Source organism: Lampris incognitus, chromosome 2, assembly GCF_029633865.1.
Source record: "Lampris incognitus isolate fLamInc1 chromosome 2, fLamInc1.hap2, whole genome shotgun sequence".
Lineage (NCBI taxonomy): Eukaryota > Metazoa > Chordata > Actinopteri > Lampriformes > Lampridae > Lampris > Lampris incognitus.
Window position 1 is genome coordinate 109,027,030 of NC_079212.1, and position 22,117 is coordinate 109,049,146.

Consider the following 22,117-nt stretch of genomic DNA (forward strand, 5'->3'; position numbering starts at 1 on the left):
CACAGAGATTATTTTCGAAAATGAGAAATGCTCCTGGTGCATCAGCGATACCATGTATTGATGTTGGTTTCGTTTGTCTCAGGTGTAAACTCCACATGCTGGAGAGGAAATGCTGCAGCGGCATGGAGAAACTGAAGATGCTGATTGGGGAACATCTGCAGAATGGCATCCCTGCTTCAGACGTCCTGGTGAAGACCGCCTCCTTCTTCACACTGAGAAAGGCCTTGCTGTCACACAACGGTTACTCCAAATGTTCACGGGAGATACTACGTCTGTTTCAAAACTCGGAGGAAGATGTGGCACCACTGTGCCTTTAATGTGAACCAGGACTCGATGAAGGAACTGAGGGGTTGAGAAAATCTTTCTCAAACTGTCCATATATGCACTGGGTTAGGTTGCTGCCTGCATCTCTGTGCATGCTTACGAGCTGTGTGTGTGTGTGTGTGTGTGTGTGTGTGTGTGTGTGTGTGTGTGTGTGTGTGTGTGTGTGCTAGAGATTATGATAGGGAAATAATTTGCTGCTCAAATGTATTTGTTTATTATTGCAACTGTGCCGATTCTTAAGAAATGCATGTTATGCATTACACCATGCAGTTATACTGCTATATAGTCTCTCTAAGAGACAGGATATGTAGCCTTGCTCTTATATTTTAAAGAGCAATATATCTTTTCTCTCTCTAAAAAAGTATCCCTTTGTCACACAATGGATATCCCAAATGTTTAAGGGAGACTTTTTTGTATTGCTCTCCCGCCTCTTTTCTTTCAAGATGCCCATAGAAAGATCAATAGATGTGGAGTTAAAAGTGAGCGGGTCGCTAACTGAGCCGAAATCCGCAGATACCATAAAATGTGAGGCTGTTTATTGTTTCGCTCGATGTTGATTTACACACAGTTTGAAGACACACTTTGAAATCTGATTAACCAATTAACCACCAAAGTTGCTGTTTCATTACAAGTGTTCATATTTAATTGCTGTAAAATGTTAATAAGAAACATAATGACATTTGATTTATTTTTTCCCTTTTTCTAAGCTTTTTGTTAGAAGACTAGACTAATACTTTATGTCTATCTCTGCGCAGATGAAGTGGATTATTAAACCGTTATAAAGAATCGTACTGACTACCGAACTTCTGCTAGAGAGAAAAAATGCAGCCTCCGTTTATTCGGTAGTTTTGGGAGAAGAAGAAAAATGAACGGCGTCTCAGTGACGTAATCAATCCGCGCATGCAAGCGCAACACCGCCCACTTGTGGACAAAGTCGTAAACAAAATAATAGTACACAGTAACACATAGTCATACAAATACACTAGTGTCATATCTCAACACTTTTGCAGAAAAACTGGAGAGAAACTATATTGAAACTGTGCAATAGCAAGCTCAAGCAGGATAGGACTTCTCTATTCTATTAGATGCATTTCCTGTGATTTTCAGCTTACATGGCTCGCTGCCTTGTTTCAAGGTGCCTCATGCTGCATTTCCACACACCGCCTATTCTTTATGGGAAAGCATTGACGAATATCATGATATCTCACAGACAGAGAAGTTGCTCGGCATTGTCACCAAAGTTTCCTTAATTTTGTGTTTGTGTTGTAACAAATTTGAAGTAAATAAATACAGATTCAAATTTCATTGCTTTTCGCTTTCAAGTCCACTCATTTCCGCTAGTTTATGACCATGCCACCATTAAGTCCATTCACAATACATGTTAAAAACAAATGAATTCTTTTTTTTATACCTGTTTTTAGATTAAAGTTTATTGTGGTCCAAATGTTATTATTCCCAATGTAAATAATTCCTAGATCTAAATCTGAATGAGAGCAATCATCATCAGCCCCTGATTTATTGGTGGTCAGCTAACCACCAGTTCTATTATCGCTACTTCGTAGTGCTATATTTACATATTGCCCTCTGACCTCGCCTCTGGCGACGCTAGGCTCTGAAATTCACCGCTCATGCGACAGCATCCCCTAAGCCCCGCCCACAACTGCACTTGACATGCGTCACCACATCACTCGTCAGTTCGACTAGAGCCTCCTTCAAGGGAAGACGTGTGGCGATGAGCTCTGTTGCGGGTTTTTTCTTCATTGCTAGCTAGCTTAGCTATTTTCTCTATTTTGACAATAGTGCGGTTTTCTCCGTCACTATGGCTGGTGTTAACGTCGACGTCGATGTTCTTTTCGCCGAGTTTTACAGTTGTTGCCACAGGAAGAAGGACGCGGGCGATTTCCATCCTTTTTGCAGCGACCATCCTAGCATGGCTCATGTTCGGGAGACTGCAGCTAGCCTAGAGGCGCCACCATGCATGGTGTGCGCTTCATGGCCGCTCAGTCGACGGACGAGCTGGGTTTCACACGCCTTTTCACTCAGGTTGGTGCCGGTGTGATCGAGATCCCTCCCCGGCCGGGCTCGTTGGTTTCTGCTGTGCTCCCTGGGAGCCAGGACCACATGTGCCCGCCGGCGTTTCCGCAGGCTGCTACTCAAGATGGCGGATCTTGCTCCTACCAAGTCCCTGAGGAAGGGTCCGAGGAGGAGGCAAAGTTCGACGACTTTTTCCCTTTTTTCCTCGAGAGGGCCTTGGCTTCGACGGGGACCACAAGGGTTGCCCCAGTCCATGCCTCGGTGACGCCCGGAATGGATCAGGCGTTCTCTGCCTCGGTGGACGTGCGCAAGACCATAAGCACATTCCGCCCCCCCCCCCATCACGGAGTCCATCAAAGCCACATGGCCGGAACCAGAGAAGGTGCGCTCCACTGTTAACGTGAACACCAAGAGCCACCTGACGGTTGTCGGCTGGTCTCCTGCTTCTATGCCGCCCCCCACTGTGGAGAAATTTCTTTTTCCCCGGCTTTACCCTGGTAAGCTACGCGGGCGGTGGACAGTGAGAGCCAGGGGGATGGCGACACCGATGCCTCACGCCTGGACGAGGCTTGGAGGGCTTCTCAGATCATCGGCACGTTGCTCCGTGATGCCGCGGTGACCCTGGGTGCGGCTCTGTCCTCCTCAGTCCTGCTGAGGCGCGAGTTCTGGACGAAGGACTGTCGCTTGGAGGACGGGGTCGTTAAGATGATCCGCAAGCTCCCCATCAACACGGACGGCCTTTTCGGTGTGGATGAGCCAGCACTGGAAAAGATCCGTCACGACCTGGCTAACGCGGAGCTGCTGGCTAAGACCTTCAAGGAGAAGGGTCCCGCGCAGCCTCCGGCACGCGCTCAAGGCTCTCTGAAGCCCCAGCCGCAGGGGGGGGGGCGAGGTCGAGCCTCGAAGCGCCGCAAGAACTACGACAAGAGCCAGTCGGCTGGCCCCGCGCCAGCCCCTGGGGCTCACAGTCATTCCCACCACGCTGGCGGAGGCGGCGCGGGTGGTCCTCAGCCTGACGTGAAGCGGAAGTACGAGCACCAGGCCAGGGGTGCCAACTCGGGAGATCCGCGCCGCCGCTGACGGTGCGCGACAGACCCCCACACCCCCTGTTCGAACATTGCAGGTATTGATGTTATGGCCAATGGTGGCAAGGTTTTACCATGCAATGAGGGGAACATGTTGATGAATAAAGATTTCAGTTCTGCATTTTATCCTTCGTGTTCCTAGTCTGTAGATTATTCTACGGTGGGTGGTCTGTCATATAATGTTGGTGATGTCGATGCTACTTATATTCCACACGCACATGGTGTAGTGAGTAATGTTGTGTCACATGCCACCGGACTCTGCAAGCAAGTCAGAAGAAACGAAGATGTTCCAGATATGGCAACGGGTTCACTAGCTTCACAGGGTGTAGGCTATGTGAATTATACCGCTGAGATCAGTTCTGTTTCAAACCGTACACAAGGTTATGGATTGTTGAACTCTTATCTATGCCTGTCTCGGATAATCATGAGCTGTCAGATGGGAATGAAATTAGTCTATCCCATCAGACAGGCGTCCAGAGTTACGCGCTGGGTTTTCCCGTGCGTAAAGCAGGGTTACCGGCGCGCATGACTCGCTGTCAGTGGCCAGTCGGAGAGGGTGCTGGGCGCGCGCATGCTGATGCTGATTTTTCCGCGCTCCCACCTTCTGTTGGGCAAAATCCTGCACATATTCGCTCCCCATATGGGACGCGGTCCGCCGTGGGAGCCTCTCAACACTTCCGTGGAGAGCTCGGAGGTTGGACCGGAATGGCAGCGATACGGCCTATTTCTCGACACCTAGACACAACGCGTCACGCGCCCTCTGTCTCCCCATTACGCACGCTGGCAGGCGCTGCCGGGTGTACCAGAGTGGATCCTCCGGACGGTCAGGCATGGGCACGAGATTCGGTTCGAGCAGGGTCCTCCCCCTTACACGGGCATACGTCAGACGCTGATCCATTCACCTGCCGAAGCAGAGGTGTTGCGGCAGGAAATATTGGAGATACTGTCCAAAGACGCGATACAGGTGGTGGAGAGAGGCACAGAGGAAATAGGGGTTTATTCGAGATATTTCCTCGTGCCCAAGAAATCGGGGGGCATGCGGCCGATTCTAGATCTGAAATGGTTCAATACTTGGGTGCGCAAAGAATCATTCCACATGCTGACGGTCCCCCAGCTCCTAGCCATGATATCGAGCGGAGCCTGGTTCACATCTGTGGACCTCAAGGACGCATATTTCCATGTCCCGATAGTGGGTCACCACTGGAAATATCTCAGGTTCGCGTTTCAGGGAACGTGTTACGAGTACAAAGTCCTCCCGTTCGGCTACAGTTTGGCCCCACGGGTCTTTTCGATGTGCGTCAAGGCGGCTCTCACTCCGCTATTCGCCCAGGGTTACGTTATAGCCTACTACTTGGACGATCTGCTTCTGATGGCCCCAGATCACCGGCTGGCTATGGAACGCACGAGTCGCCTGGTCTCGCACCTGTCAGACCTGGGTCTCACGGTAAACTGGAAGAAGAGCGCTCCCTGGCCGTCATGCGAAACCACCTATCTGGGATTAGCGTTGGACTCAGGGGGGATGCTGGCTTCCGTCTCGGAGGAGCGGTGGCAGGGGTTAGAGGACCTTCTTGCCACTTTTGCCCCGGGCCGGTCGGTGACAGTAGGTCAACTGCGTCGGCTCCTGGGCATCATGTCCTCTGCTCACCAGGTGGTGCCTCTGGGTCTGCTTTTTATGAGGAGACTCCAGTGTTGCCTTATTCGAGAGGGCCGGTTCCGCCGGCTGCGCCAACGGCACAGGTTAGTGGTCCCGGAGGGGGTGAGCTTGGACCTGGATCACTGGGCAGAGGCCTGCAGATCCAGGGTTGGGGTTCCCCTCGGACCCAGATCGGAGGAGGTGATTCTATTCACGGACGCATCCCTGGGAGGTTGGGGTGCGATCTGTGGCCACGCCACAATCAGAGGAGTATGGCCCGTGAGTCACAATGCGCACATCAATGCCCTGGAGCTGGAGGCAGTGTTGTTGGCGGTGCGTCATTTCGGTCCTCTCCTACGACATCGACACATTCTGGTCAGGTCGGACAGTACCACTACGGTGGCGTATATCAACAGGCAGGGCGAGACGCGGTCGGCTGCGTGCCGTGCGTTAGCCTATGACCTGTGGAGTTGGGTGCCTCAGAACGCGCAGTCCATTCGGGCAGTTCATGTGCCTGGCAGCCAGAACGAGGCAGCGGACATCATGTCGCGCGGCGGGCCCAGCTGGGACAACTGGTCCCTCAATCCTCTTATCGTGGAGATGATCTTGGCGAGGTTCGGAGTGGCGCAGGTGGACTTGTTTGCGTCCAAGAGGAACGCCAAATGCGCACGATGGTATTCGCTCTGCCCGAGCGACAACTCGCCTATGGGGGTGAATGCGCTGGGCATCGAGCCGTGGCCACGCGAGCTGCTCTATGCTTTTCCCCCTCTGGGTCTGATACCGGCGGTGGTGGAATGGATCAGATGCACGGGCGCGTCGGTGATCCTGGTGGCTCCCAACAACCCAGGCGCGCCGTGGTTTCCGAACATGGTTTCCATGGTGCGCGCGCCACAGTTCCTCCTCCCGATGTGGCTGGACGCTCTGACGCAGGCAGACGGGATTATCCAACAGGAGCCCCCTCTAGCGGGGTTCCAACTGGCGGCCTGGCTTCTGAGAGGGCCAGGCTGAGAGAGTAGGGCTTTGATGAGGCCACGGTGGCCACTATACAAGCCGCGCGCGCTCCGAGCACATCGGCGCAATACGACTCCAAGTGGAGAGTTTTTGCTAGGTGGTGCGTGGGAGAGGGCGTGGAACCTCTGTCTGCATCCTCGGCCCACGTTGCGGGGTTCTTGGAATACAAGAGATTAACTGACAATTTAGCCTACGAAACGATCAAGGGGTACTTGGCAGCGATCTCAGCCTTTATGCCTAGACTGGGTGGCGACACTGTCTTCTCTCACCCCCGTATGGTGGCGTTCCTCAAGGGGGTGAGGAACAGGCAGGGTGTTCGGAACGACCGCACGGCCACTTGGGATTTATCCCTGGTTCTGTCGGCGTTGTGTTCTGCGCCATTCGAGCCTTTGGAATCGGCTGACGTTAAGTGGCTGTCGGCCAAGGTGGCGCTCCTGCTGGCCCTGGTGTCTTTGGGTAGGGTCAGCGAACTGTGCGCGCTCTCCACGGAGGGCATCGAATTTGCCGCGGACAGTTCAAAGGTGAGTAGTCTACCCGAATCCGTCGTTTCGTCCGAAACATGTCACCGCGCGTTACCAGCGGGTGCCATTGGTGTTGTCGGCCTTTTATCCCTCTCCCTCTTCGGAGGAGGAGAGGAGGCTCCATCTCCTCTGCCCGGTTCGTGCGCTACGGGTTTACCTGGAGCGCACTGGTCCTTTCAGAAAGACTAAACAGGTCCTTGTCTGCTACGGGGCGACGGGCAGGAAAGGAGAGGCGCTGTCTAGCCAGAGGCTTTCTCATTGGATTTGCTCCGGGATCTCCCAAGCCTATGTGGGGGCTGGTAGAGGAGTACCCAGGTTTAAAGCGCACTCCACGAGGGGCACAGCCGCTTCGGTGGCTCTCTATGCTGGTGTGGCGATGGAGTCTATTATGTCAACGGCAATGTGGTCTTCGCCACATTCGTTCATTAATCATTACTTAACTGACCAGTCTGCTATGACAGTGACCGGTGCTGTGCTTGGCACAGCGAGGCGCACTGATGCGTGATGCGCTCCGGACATACGCAAGTGTCTCCCGTCGGGAGCGCGGACGTTTGTACATAGTTCATTAAAAAAAAAAAGAATATTATATATAGGCTATAGCCTATGTGTATATGTATATGGAAAGTTGGAACGGTTACGTTCCCTTTTCTCTTTTTTCCCGCCCCCTTATGCCAGCCTCCCCTCTACGATATACTAGCCGGCCAAAGGGAGGATTTGAGTACTGGGTGTGAGGCGTTGTTCCCCTTATTGTCCTCAGCGCGGGTGGCAGGCGAGGGGCTTTAGTCCGCCGCTACTCCGTAGTTGGGGCAATATGTAAATATAGCACTACGGAGTAGCGATAATAGAACTCCTGGTTCTGTAGAGAACCTAGGTTCTATGAGCTACGGAGTAGTGCTATATTTTCCTGCTCGCCTGCTGAGGTCCCTTGAAGGAGGCTTTGGTGGGTCGAACTTGTAATGATCTGTGCCCTCTGGCTATGTTAACTTATAACATTAATAAAGCAAGGACGACTTCTCTCGTGCTGGGCGTTTATTCACCGACCGGATTCCGACTGACGTTGTTACGTACATCGCGTGACTTTGTTGTGGCGCTACGGAAAGCCGTAAGGGACATTAGCAAATCAAATATTACTAGCAAATATTACATCTCCCTTTTTCTGAAAAGTGCTGCTTTCTCTGCACAGATACAGACCACGTTGAGCACGTTTATAAGCGAATACAATCTTAATAAGAAAGAATATGAAAGTGGAACTCTTATATAACTGGACTGCAACAAAGTAGTGTAAAACATTTCCTTCACTGTCTAAATGTGACACCGTAATAACATTTCATCTTTTGTTTTTCTTTTTCATTTCATTACTGGTAACTGCAAACAGCAGGTAGGTACACAAGGTAAGTGAACGCTGTAAATATTTCTTTTCAAAACATAGCAGGTATAGTACAGGTTGGTGTAAAATTCTCTCTTTTTTTAACATTCATAAGTCAAGGATTTGTCTTGGTTTGATCGTGCGACCTGACCTCGTGGTGTAACCAGGCTGTGTGTCGGGTTGTCGCTGATTGTTCGTGTCTGGAGGTTCAGCATGCTCTTGCTGATGGGCTTGTGTGTTGTTGTTAGCGCTGGTAACAGTCTGCTGTGAAGTGTGAGTGTTCACTCTGCTTTGTCGCAGGTGTTGACGGTTGCGTTGGTAGATCTGACCTTCTTTGGTTTGGATGTGGTAGCTCCTGTCTGTGTTCGCTGGTCTTTCCACAGTTGCAGGTCTCCAGGATCCATCCTCCTGCCGGAAGCGGATTGGTGTGCCTGCGGGAAGGTGGGGCAGAGGTTTGGCTGTTCGGTTGTAGTATGCCTGCTGGCGCTGTTGACATACCTCTCTCCTTTTGTGAACATCCTCCTGACTGGCGATCTGTGGCTGCAGGTGTTTTGCTGTTGATGGGAGAATGGACCGCAGCCTCCGACTCATCAGTAGCTGTGCCGGTGATTTCAGGTTGTCCACCGGTGTGTTGCGATACTCCAGTAAGCTCATGTAGGGGTCTTTGTTCTCAGCTTTGGCTTTGTCCAGGATGCGTTTGGCCGTCTGGACAGTCTTCTCGGAGAGGCCGTTGCTCTGTGGGTAGTGGGGGCTTGTGGTGGTGTGTGAGAAACCCCATGTCTGTGAGAAGTTGCGGAACTCACCAGAGCTGTAGCACGGACCGTTGTCGCTGATGATAGTCTCGGGGATTCCGTGTCGAGCCATTGCTGCTTTCAGCTTCATGATGACGGCAGATGAGGTGCAGCTGTAAAGTCTCTCTAGCTCGAAGAATCTGGAGTAGTAGTCCACAGTGACTATGAAGTCCTGTGAGTTCCATGTGAATAGGTCTGTGCCTATCACTTGCCACGGCCGCTCGGGTATGGCGTGTGACATCATTGGTTCCTTTGCATTTGCGCTGCGCCGTTCTTGGCATATGCTGCAGTCTGCTACCGCATCCTCGATCTGTTTCCCCATGCCAGGCCAGAACAGTAAGTCTCTTGCTCGGCATTTGCTTTTTTCCACGCCAAGGTGGCTGGCATGGATGCGCTGTATCATGTCCTTGCGAAGCTTTTGGGGGACAATGATTCTCTCACCTTTGAACAGGATACCGTCCATTTCTGAGATTTCTGCTCTGTGGTTCCAGTATTCCTGGATGCTGGGCGGGCACTTTTTCTTTGTGTCTGGCCAGCCAGTGAGTGTGGCTCGTCTGAGTGCGGTGAGCTGTGGATCTTGCGCTGTTTCCTGCTTGATTTCTGTGAGTCTTGTGTCGCTCACAGGGATGTTGCTGAGGACTGTGTGCACTTGGGCCTCCATCCCTTCCTGTAGGTCACTGTCGTGGTGTTCTATTGACTTGCGTGACAGTGTGTCGGCCACCGGTATGTCCTTACCGGGGCGGTGGATGATTTGGATGTCGTATTTTTGGAGCGCCAGGATCATCCGTTGCAGCCGGGGTGGTGCTGCTGCCAGTGGCTTTTTTAGTATTGCCTCCAGAGGCTTGTGGTCTGACTCCACAATCACTTTTCGTCCGTACATGTACTCGTGGAACCTCTTGCAGCCGAAGACCACAGCGTAGAGCTCCTTCTCTATCTGTGCGTAGTTTTCTTCAGTGCTGTTGAGTGACTTGGACGCATAGGCAATTGGTTTGCCATCTTGGAGCATGACAGCCCCAAGGCCACTTTTGGATGCATCCACTTGGAGTCGCAGCTCTTTCTGCGGGTCGAAATATGAGAGTACTGGACCTGGGTGCTGTGTAATGAGATTCTTCATCTCTTGGAACGCCTTGTCGTGGACTGCATCCCACACAAACTCACTGTCCTGTTTCAGAAGCTGTCTGAGGGGTGAGTTTATCTGTGAGAGGTGTGGAGCGAATCTGGCGAGGTAGTTGATCATGCCGAGGACTGTCTCAGCTCTGCTTTGTTCTGTGGGGGTTGCATGTCCTTGACCGCCTTCACCTTGTGTGGGTCTGGTTTGATGCCTTCGTGTGAGAGCGTGTGGCCGAAGTAGCTTACCTCGGACACGCATATGTGACACTTGTCGGGGTTGAGCCTCACGCCTCGCTCCCTTGTGCGCTTCAGCATCGCTCTGAGACGCTGGTCATGTTCCTCTTTAGTCTTGCCGAACACTAGTATGTCGTCCACTATGGCCGTCACACTGTCCAATCCTTCATATGTTTCATCCACGCGTCTCTGGAACTCGTCTTGAGCGGACACGATTCCGAATGGCAGTCTGAGGAAACGATACCTGCCAAACACTGTGTTAAATGTCGTCAACATTGAGGATTCAGTGCTCAGTTTGATGGCCCAATAGCCTGACCACGCGTCTAACATGCTAAAGTACTCAGCTCCAGCGAGCTTTGTGGTGGCGTCCTCCAGCGTGGGGAGGGGGTAGTGAGGTCGTTGTATCACTTTGTTAAGAGCTCTGAGGTCTAAACACACTCTAAGTTTGCCTGTCTTTGGCTTCTCAACAATGACGAGTGCGTTCACCCATTCTGTGGGTTCTGTTACCTTACAGATTATGCCGCCTTTCTCCATGCTGTCAAGCTCGTCCCTCAGTTTGCTGCGTAGGGCGATGGGGATTCTGCGTGGCGGGCAGACGACCGGCGTTGCATCTGGTGTGACGCAGAAGGTGCACTCGCCTGGGAACTCTTCTATTCCCTGGAAAACATCTGCATACTCATCCATTATGCTCTGTGATGTGACATTGTTTTCCTCGCTCACAGCCATCACTATTTGTACCAAGTTTAGGTCACGGCATGTTTTCATTGCCATGACTGGTGGGCGTTTGTGTCAATGACGTAAAAGTCCAGCATCATTGCATTGTCTCTGTACTTACATTTGAGTTTGCATGTGCCTTTCACGCTCAGCACGCCTCCTCCATATTCAGTGAGTCTGTGTATTGCTGGTTTCAGTGTCACATTTTTGAACAGCGCCTGGAACAGGTTGGTGGGAATAGTATTGGCCTGTGCCCCAGTGTCTAGTTTAAACTTTACCTTCTGTGGAGGTGTGCCAATTCCAACCTCTACGTAAGCCTGCTCGTTGCTTTTTCCGTTGTTCTCTATTGAGATGCAGTCTATGTACAGCTCTGTCTGTTCTCCCACAGCGGTGCTCTCCACTGTAATGTTGTCAAAGTACAGTTCTTCCTGCTCTCTGTCAGTGGTGTACTCTTCTGGGTTCTCTCCGACGGCATGTACTGTGCCGCGGTAGTACTTTGTCTGTCCCTGGGAGCTAGACTTGCATACTTTAGCAAAATGATTGAGCTTCTTGCATTTAATGCATTGTTTACCCTTAGCTGGGCAAGTGGCTTTAGCGCCGTGTAGCCCTCCACAATAGCTAAACGCCCTGGCGGCGGTGCTAACGTTACCCTCCCTTTGTCTGAAGTTAGCGTTAGCTGCTTTGGGTGCGTTCGGTTTGTAAGTCTTTCTGCCTATTGCGTGCACCGTTTCATGTGTGCTGCCCTGGCCCATAAACTTTAGCTGTTGCTTTGCTAGCTCGTGTGAGCGGGCTACATCTATGGCTTTTTCTAGCGTTAGCTCAGCTCCCTGGCTAAGTAGCTTTTCTCTCACTCTGGGTGAGTTGGTGGCAAACACGATGCGGTCCCTGACCATCTCGTCGGCATTTGGGTAGCCACAGTCTTTGACTAGGAGCTTTAGCTCAGTTACAAATTGTTCGAAGGATTCACTCTCTCCCTGCATCTTTTCATGAAATTTATATCTGGCATAAATCGGGTTTGCTTTGGGGGTGATGTACTCAGTGTACTTATCGTAGTACGTTTCTAGCTTCTTGGCCTGTTCTCCGCTGAGTGTCCAAGTGTTGTGCACATCGCGCCCTTTTTCCCCTATCCAGAGCAGGAGGTAGCTGCATTTCTCCTCTTCGTTCTTCCCGCGCAGGGGGCCCTTGAACATTAGCTCCGTTGTTTGTCGAAATCGTCTCCATGCTTCAGGTAAGTTCGCCGATTCCCAGTCCATCCGTGGAGCTGGAACGCCGTACGAATCCATATTGGGTATTTAAGCTCCGCTACTCTGACACCATGTAATGATCTGTGCCCTCTGGCTATGTTAACTTATAACATTAATAAAGCAAGGACGACTTCTCTCGTGCAGGGCGTTTATTCACCGACCGGATTCCGACTGACGTTGTTACGTACATCACGTGACTTTGTTGTGGCGCTGCGGAAAGCCGTAAGGGACATTAGCAAATCAAATATTACTAGCAAATATTACAGAACTGACGAGCGATGTGGTGACGCATGTCAAGTGCAGTTGTGGGCGGGGCTTAGGGGATGCTGTCGCATGAGCGGTGAATTTCAGAGCCTAGCGTCGCCAGAGGCGAGGTCAGAGGGCAATATGTAAATATAGCACTACTCCGTAGTTCATACAACCTAGGTTCTCTACAGAACCAGGAGTGTTTCATCCATGCTTATTTCCATATAGTCTGCTTGGATGGGCACCATGAGAACTCTTAAGTTCTGCAGTGAGGTTGAAGAGCTTTGTAAAATGCAGAAGTGCTTTAGTTTTGAAGATTTAGCTTGTTATTTTCCCATGGAGCTGAGACAACCGCTGGCCCTTTAATCTAAGCATATGAATGTAAGCATAATAGTATATGAATGCATGCTGGGTAATATAGATGCTGCTTAAGTGTGCTAGTTTCCTCTTAAGCAAACACTGATTGTTGATTTCTGGAGGCTGCAGCACTGCATGATATATATATATATATATATATATAGATAGATAGATAGATATATAGATATATAAATATAGATATATAGATAGATATATAGATAGAAAGAGATATAGATATATAGAGATATATATATAGCATGCAGTGCTGCAACCTCCTGGAGGCTATACATACACACACACACACACACACACACACACACACACACACACACACACACACACACACACACACACACACACACACACACACACACACACACACATATATATAAAGAATTAGTTCCTCAACTGAACATATGCCATGACTCATATATTGAATTTGAAAAGTAAAACCAAATAATTATATTGACACTTGGCACTATGTTAAAAGTTAAATTCTGTGTCAATCAAGTACTTCACAAACTAGTAAGTAAGTACTTTCTTGCCCTGATGTTTTTTTTTATCAATAGTGATTAAAACAGTGAAATGACTGGGGGAAAATGACGCAAGTGACCTCAGAAATTTTTGTGATTGTTTTAATTCGCATCAACTTGGTGTCAAAAGAATACATTCAATTAAAAACAGTTTTTAAAACAATGACAATGCCTTCATGGAAGGGAGGTGCTGTTGCTCACAGAGAGAGGGATGAAGCAGCACATTCACTTTCATAAGATTCCTTTTCTCAAAAGAGAACAGTCAAACACTCATCTGTCAATAATGCAGACAACAGGTCAACAGACAAAACACCACAGCAAACGGTTGTTATCAATGCATACTGAAAATCAATATTTAAACTCATGATAAACTCATAACGTGAAACAATTCACAAATATTACCTCGCACATAGAGAAAATATATCCTGTGGTGTGAAAATATTCCCATGGGGAACAATGAGAAACTTAACAAAGAAGCAAATGTACCAAACTCATCAAAGTCTTTAAAACAGGCTATGCAAAGAATAGCTGCGGTTTTTACTGTAAATGTCACCGTACCAAATAATTTGACCTTATCAGAAGACAATACAATAAGGGGAGAAAATACATTCATGTACTGAATATAATAACTTTTCATTTTGAATGCAAAATAAGAGGACAGAGTTAAGTATCATATAGGTGGACGCACAACTTTTGTCCATTGGTTTATGTCTGTAGGTCTCTACCAGGGCCGCCACAGGGCACTGCCCTCCACACCCTTCTCTGTTGTGGTGCTGGGATGGACCGTGGTGCCCAGAAGAAGATGGTCCTTCTCACTTATTTTCTCTTCAGAGGACACCTGCGGGCTCTGGAAGTGGTTCAGCAGTCTATGGTGGGACTGTGTCTTCGTCTCATCCTTGGACAGGAAGTGCACCATCTCATGGAAACACCTGGAGTAACCCTGGCTGGCAGATGCTGAGCAGGAGGAGGATTTATACTGCAGCTGTTGTCTCATGAAGCAAACCGTCATCTCCAGGATGTCTGCTTTCTCCAGCTTGGAGTCGGGCTGTTGTTTCAGAAACTCTGAACCCAGAAGAGACTTGAGCTGCTCAATGCAGCTGTTGATGCGCTCTCTGCGAAACTTCTCCACCAGTGGTTTTCTTAGCTGCAGAAGGAAGAAGAGAGCCATTATTGAAAATACTCTCAAGCACCAACTTAATGTGCATAAATAACAAAGAAAAATATCAAAGTCTTCATGAGGTTGACTCTACATGTTACCTTGTGGGTCAGAGTATGTGGCTCCTTAGAGTAGGTTATAGCTGTAGTGATTGTAGGTGCCATGGCTGGATCTCTGTGCTGTAGAGGTCTCTGTAGGGAGAGTCTGATCACCACTGGCTTCATCCCTCCTATTTATATTCCCAAATCTCCATATGAATGTGTGGGTCTTGGTCTGGTTGGGCTTTCTCACAGTCTCAGCCAATCAGAACCCTTGGTAAAACAATGAGAGATGCAATTTAGTCAATGCTTTTAATAGGGGGGGACAATGGTTATGTCTCAAGGGAACAGGTGGAGGGCTGAGGGGTGGGGGTGTACAGAGAGAGGCTCACTGAGCCCTGTGTGAATCTGGGAAAGTGGTGACCCTGGAGAGAGAGCAGATCTGCCTCTTAATGACAGGATCCTTGTCTTTGACTGAGCACACGCTCATCGTCAAATCACACGCGTGGGGGACTGACAGATAATAGATGTTAATAGATATTTTTGTTGATGCCCTTTCATTTTTGTATACCACAGAGACTTGTTTTTTGAAGTCTTGGTGCTGTTTTGACTGTTGGATGTTTCAAAATGCTCACAGTGATGACTTCTATTTGAATGTCCTTCCTCAGTGATTCTCCCTAAGTTACTTTTGATTTTGTCAATGCTGATGTTCTAGTTATGGAACCGGGTAGATGACTGAAGTTACACTCAAAATGTAAAAAAAAAAAAAAAAAAGATGGAATTTTGCCTCTTTAAAACCCGTATAAGGTCAAGTATTTCAGCAACTGATCCCTACAACCATCACCCAGAAGAAAATGGCTTCACCATTCAACATTCAACCACAAACTCTAAGAAAAACAATTTGCCCTCAACTCCTTCTTATTTGAAGTTGGAAGGAATGAGGAATGACTTCTCTCTCTTATCTTCTTAGTCCAAATATACAGTCTAGAATGCAGAGGAATAACTCAAACCTGAAAAAAAGATAAACTTTTGAACTTTTTTAATAAATTATTTGCATGTCTGCATTCCTTATATCCCTGCACTATACCACTGCACAAAAGCCTGGTATGATCACATTTTGATGTGTGGAATTTTCATTCACAGACAGCGAGACGGCTCCTAGACTGACTCCATAGTTAATGTGATGTGCAGCCAGACACACTTCTTTTGTTCTTATTGAAGGCAGTGAATGGACAGAGTGTGGGAAACCAAGGAAAACTCACTCACAAGGCCCCTGTGGGACAATAGACCCGGACCCTGAGACAGAGAGGTCAGCGACAGAGAGGGGCATTCTCTTCCATTGCACCCCCACCCCATTAACAAATTTTGAATTAAAATACATATATAAAAAAAAATTACAAAATATCTATACACTATCAAGAGAAATGGATACATCCCACTTTCTAGCCACATACTTTTACTTATTTTACAATATTGGTTTTATTTTCGTATTTACTGTCGATTAGACATGCATACTTTCTTTGCAACAAAGTTGTTATCATGGTGGAAAAAACTATTTGAACTTGTAAAGCCTGCAATTTGGTGGAAAATGTACTTTGAAAGACATGGAATGTTTACATCTCATGTCAAAATACGCCCGTTCACTGCTCTCTTAATTGAAGACTGTCTAAACAACAAACTTCCCCCTGAGGGGATGGTTGGGGGCTGCTTGTGTGGGGATGAATTAGCATTTAACAAGGCACACGCCTATTGTTGGGCAGAGTCTCTGTCAATGGTGGGAGTGTGGGAAAGCTGTGGAGAGCAGAGTCACAGTTCAGTGGGATTAGCATCCTCCACCCCAACGGTACCTGACTATTCTCTGGGGGGACCTGGCACACTTTGGGGGAGAAACTCTCCTCCCAAGGTGCTAGTTAGCCCCTTTGCTTGTGCCAACTCTGTTTCTCTCAACCAACTTCCTCAATCTACACTCTCTTTTTTGAATTCAGTTTATATGGCAAACTGTCAAGGGCAATACTGCCAGTTACAAACACCACAATGAAAAACAAGCTGACAACTTCCTTGCAGAAAGTTTGATGTTCTTGATTTGGGCTGGGCAAATAAATCAATATAATAGTTTATCATCTCTCAATGGTTTTGTATTGGGATGACATTCGGGTATTATCACAGTGTGAAACATAATTGTGTTGTTTAAATGAATGATAACACAAATCTATTACCTAAACTTTTACAAAATAATGTGTTGTGAAATGTCTGATGAAGAGTTATTTGAAAACTACTCTTGATTTGGCAGTATACTTTACGTTGCAAAAAGATGAATGTGATAAACCTAGTTGGATATTCAAATATGGTAATTTTTTGCGTATAAACAGATATTGTGTAAGCATATATATATATATATATATATTGCTCAAAAAAATAAAGGGAACACCTAAAAACACAATATAGACCTCGATGAATGAAATATTTCAGCTGAAAGTCTTTATTTATTAGACAGAGGAATGTGTTTAGAGCAAAATAACCTAAGAATGATCAATGGAAATCAAAATCATTAGCCCATTAAGGTCTGGATAGGCTGAACATAGGCTGATCCAACTTCTGTGGAAATTCTTCAAGACGATTCAAAATTAGGCTCAGTAGTGTGTGTGGCCTCCACGTGCCTGTATGCATTCCCTACAACGTCTGGGCATGCTCCTGATGAGACGACGGATGGTCTCCTGAGGGATCTCCTCCCAGACCTGGATCAGGGCATCGGTCAACTCCTGGACAGTCTGTGGTGCGACATCGCGTTGGCGGATGCTACGAGACATGATGTCCCAGAGGTGCTCGATTGGATTCAGGTCTGGGGAACGTGCAGGCCAGTCCATAGCATCAATGCCCTCGACATACAGGAACTGCTGACACACTCTGGCCACATGAGGACGAGCATTGTCATGCATGAGCAGGAACCCAGGGCCCACTGCACCAGCATATGGTCTGACAAGGGGTCTGAGGATCTCATCCCGGTACCTAATGGCAGTCATGGTACCTCTGGCTAGCACGTAGAGGTCTGTGCGGCCCTCCAAGGATATGTCTCCCCAGACCATCACTGACCCACCGCCAAACCGGTCATGCTGGAGGATGTTGCAGGCAGCAGAACGTTCTCCACAGCGTCTCCAGACTCTCTCGCGTCTGTCACATGTGTTCAGTGTGAACCTGCTCTCATCTGTGAAGAGCACAGGGCGCCAATGGCGAATCTGCCAACCAAGATGTTCTCTGGCAAAGGTCAATCGGGCTGCATGGTGTTGGGCTGTGAGCACAGGCCCCAATTGTGGACGTCGGGCCCTCATACCATCCTCATGCATTCTGTTTCTCACTGTTTGAGCAGAAACCTGCACATTAGTGGCCTGTTGAAGGTCGTTTTGTAGGGCTCCGGCAGTGCTCCTCCTGTTCCTCCTTGCACAAAGGACCAGATAGCAGTCCTGCTGTGGGGTTGTTGTCCTCCTGCGGCCCCCTGCACATCTCCTGGTGTACTGGCCTGTCTCCTGGTACCTCCTCCATGCTCTGGACACTGTGCTGGGAGACACATCAAATCTTCTTGCCACAGCACGCATTGATGTGCCATCCTGGATGAGCTGCACTACCTGAGCAACTTCTGTAGGTTGCAGATACCGCCTCATGCCACCTCTAGTGGTGAGGGCACTAGCAAAATGAAAAACTAACAAAAGATCGGCCAGAAAAGATGAGGACAGGCAAATGGTCTGTGGCCACCACCTGCAAATCCATTCCTTTTATAGGGGTTGTCTTGCAAATTGTCTAATTTCCACCTGGTGGAAATTAGACAATTTACCAACAGGTGAAATTGATTCACAAATCAGTGTTGCTTCCTAACTGGACAGGTTGATATCTCAAAAGTGTGACTGACTTGGAGCTACATTGCATTGCTTATGTGTTCCCTTTATTTTTTTGAGCAGTGTATATATATCCATCCATTATCTGAACCGCTTATCCTGCTCTCATGGGGTCATGGGGATATGCTGGAACCTAATCCAGCAGTCATTGGGCGGAGACACCCTGGACAGACTGCCAGGCCATCACAGTATATATATATATATATATATGTGTGTGTGTGTGTGTGTGTGTGTGTATGTATGTATGTATATAAAAACGCTATATATATATATATATGTGTGTGTGTGTGTGTGTGTGCGTGTGTGTATACATTCTCTCTCTCTCTCTCTCTCTCTCTCTATCTATCTATTTATCTATCTATATATATATATATTTAGCACAAAAAGTAAGGAAATTTGTGTTTGGTAGATTATTTCTTCATTGTAACAAAGCTTCTTGGCAATAAATCTTATACCGTTGGAAAGCCTGTTCATTTCCCTTTTAAATGGTGCCACATTTGTAAGGAACATGCATTTGTGGGATGAGCAGCAGAGCGGAGTATGTGGGTTGTGCCCATGAAAAATTTGTCAAATCTTCTCTGCCAATGCCAAACAGCTTATTTTGCTGTTGCTATTGACTCTTGTTTTGAGCTTCTGGTACCCCAGGTGCTGTCAATCAGGTGTCTGATATAAGATTTATTGCCAGGAAAACATTGTTACAACAAAGAAATAATCTACCAAACACGCATTTCCTTACTTTCTGTGCTAAGTTTATATATATATATATATATATATATATATAGAGAGAGAGAGAGAGAGAGAGAGAGAGAGAGAGAGAGAGAGAGAGAGAGAGAGAGAGAGAGAGTGCGATGCATGAAACAGGCCTGTACTGCTATGTATTAAAACTTTTTTTCCTGCATCTGTATTGATATTCCGCTCCTCATTAGTTGAGCACTTATAACAACACCATTGACAGTTTCGAGGGAAAAAAATGCTATATATTACATTACATTACATTACAGTACATTACAGTCATTTAGCCGACGCTATCCAAAGCGACTTACAATAAGTGCATTTCACATAGGAAATCAGGAGAACTACTAGTCATCAGAGGTCATAAGTGCAGATTCCCTTTAAACAAGCATCTAAGAGCAAAACCAGTGCTAAGTAAAAGTGCAAGAAAGAGATTTTTTTTTAAAATGAGTGAATACAATAAGTGCTAAGCAAGTAACAGGGTAGTAGTCCTTGAAGAACTATATATACTTAATATTCCATTCCTCATTTGTTGAGCACTTTTATCAACACTGTTGATGGTTTCTGAAAAAACCCACTATTCCCACAGGCAGCAAAAATGTGTTGTTGTGAGGAAAAAACACATAAGTCGCTGCAGTGTGTAAGTCGTATTTATATGGTGCTACATGTAATGACCTACTTCTCACTCTCAAAGATTATAACACCGTTTCTGAATTAGCTGTGGAACTTCGGCATGTTTATTTCGCTCCATGCATAACGTGCACATAATCCGACTGACTCTCGTCTACCTTCCCGCTCCCGTGGCTGCTCTGTTTACTATCCCATAACTCCCTGTGTCCTTAAAGGTGTATTCCCCTAATACTGAACATCACACTACAGTATTTCTAACTGAGTCACCAAATTAATCAGTGCCTTCTAGTGGCCTTAGTTGAAATGTGGTGTATTCGTCCAGCAAAATTACGTTGTATAAGTGGCTTTGGACTATAAGTCGCAGGACCAGCCAGACGACTAAAAAAAAAAAAAAAAAAAAAAGTGATGCATACTCTAGGACATACGGTAACATTGTCTTATTTTACCCAGAACTATGTAGTTTTCTGTAAATGGCACAAGTTTAACAACCATCAAGATAAATTAACTCAAACTGTCAAAATAAACTGACTAACCCTAAGCCCATAGGGAGCTCTTAGTAAGTTCTTTGCAATTTGGGATGGGGTGATGGAAATCAAGTGCCAGGGGAAAGTAAGAACGCACATCAGACCCAGCAGGACTACGGACAAAACCTCAATCAGAACAGAGAACTGAGGAAAGAGTAAATCGTCCCAGCATTGCACTGGGCAGTATCAGTTGAGAGTAAGCATTTACACGAGTAAAAGGAGAGCCATTTTTACTTACAAAAACGTAAGTACTTTACACTGGAATCAACTCTGGAAAAACAGATTGTGAAATCTATAATATTTTACACAGATTTTACCATTCATTCCTACAAAAATGTTTTCCTGACTGGATAAATGTCCAACTACTTAAGCCTACAACCTTAGCTAGTGGTGAACCTTCCTTCCATGATGTAAGTGAAGTCCACAAAAGTGTACAACACAGGCCCAACAGCCTTCAGTTAAACCCCATTCAGTCCTTTTAGTATGCACATAGAAATTCGTGTAGATAACTCTTCTGAACTCTCTGCTCATTTGTGCCATCGACCAGAAGATCAGGGACACATTCAGACATTTTACACAGCTATAATGACTGTTTTTTAGTGACAAAAATCCGACAACATGTCATATCATACATATCATACATCTCATACATCACGTGTGTGATGGGATGGGGAGCGTGTGCTCAGTCAAAGTCATTGATCCCAACATCAGGCAACAGATCTGCTCTCTTTACAGGGTCACCACTTTCCCAGATTTGCACAAAGTCTCTCTCCATCACCCCTCAGCCCCCCACCTGTTCCCCTGAGATCCAACCATTGTCCCTCAGCAATAAGAGCATTGAGCATGTGGCTTCTCTGAACTCCTTATTGTGAGCCCCGATTCTCCCATTGGCTGAGACTGTGAGAAAGTCCAACCAGACCAAGACCCACACATTCATATGGAGATTTGGGAATATAAATAGGAGGGATGAAGCCAGTGGTGATCAGACTGTCTCTACAGAGACCTCTGCAGCACAGAGATTCAGCCATGACACCTACAATCACTACAGCTATGACCTACTCTAAGGAGCCACAGACTCTGACCCACAAGGTACATTTAAGTTCATGGATATTTAAGTGGTCAATAATCAATTATCAATGTCTGTTCCTATGGTTTGTTCCAAAATAAGTTTACTAATTATCCAATTCCTCTTTCTGCAGCTAAGAAAACCACTGGTGGAGAGGTTTCGCAGAGAGCGCATCAACAGCAGTATTGAACAGCTCAAGTCACTCCTGGGTCCAGAGTTTCTAAAGCAACAGCCCGATTCCAAGCTGGAGAAAGCAGACATCCTGGAGATGACGGTCTGCTTGCTGAAACAGCTGCAGCAGCACCAGCCAACACGCCTTTCCTCCAAATCAGTATCTCTCAATCAAGGTTTCTCAAAATGTGTCAAAGAGATGGTGTGCTTTCTGTCTAAAGATGAGGTGAAGACACAGTCCCACAAAAGACAGCAGAATCCTCTCCAGAACCTGCAAACATCTGACACCTACAGGTCAGAAGCCAACCTAGCTCCTCTGAGCTCTCAAGTCCAGCCCAGCTTGACCAAAGATAAGAATCAAATCAACAGCTTTCTCTGGAGACCTTGGTAGAGACCTATGGATTGGAGCTCTTCAAAGACACTGAAATGACCGCATCAGTTTTAAAGAAATAACAAGGACCTCACTCCAAGCTGAGCCAGGGTGTTCCTCTGTTTGTCTTTTTTTTAATGACTGAGTCTAAATGGTCTGACATTCAGACGTCTTTGCAAAAATGTGTTTTCAAAGAAAACAAAATATTCCTCTTTCTTTCACAGTTAAATATTTAAAACATGAAAATGCATTCTTTCAATACAATATTTTTGACCTTTGTAATGAATATATCAATATAAGTGGCCACTAAGGGCCAGCGTAATCACAACTCGCTGCTTTC

The 22,117-nt window shown here is 47.1% G+C and overlaps 2 protein-coding genes across 2 annotated transcripts; one reads left to right on the forward strand and one right to left on the reverse strand.

Annotated features, from left to right (window-relative positions):
• Positions 1–13,924: 13,924 nt before the first annotated feature.
• On the reverse strand, positions 13,925–14,583 carry LOC130108048 (transcription factor HES-5-like). Its single transcript, XM_056274886.1, has 2 exons — positions 14,461–14,583; positions 13,925–14,347 (listed from the first exon to the last, which is right to left on the reverse strand). The coding sequence occupies exons 1-2, from the start codon at positions 14,581–14,583 to the stop codon at positions 13,925–13,927; spliced, it is 546 nt and encodes a 181-aa protein (XP_056130861.1).
• A 6,553-nt stretch (positions 14,584–21,136) lies between these two features.
• Positions 21,137–21,798, forward strand: LOC130107974 (transcription factor HES-5-like). The gene is made up of 2 exons (XM_056274796.1): positions 21,137–21,259; positions 21,370–21,798. Exons 1-2 carry the CDS (start codon positions 21,137–21,139, stop codon positions 21,796–21,798), a joined length of 552 nt encoding a protein of 183 aa, XP_056130771.1.
• The last annotated feature ends 319 nt before the right edge of the window (positions 21,799–22,117 follow it).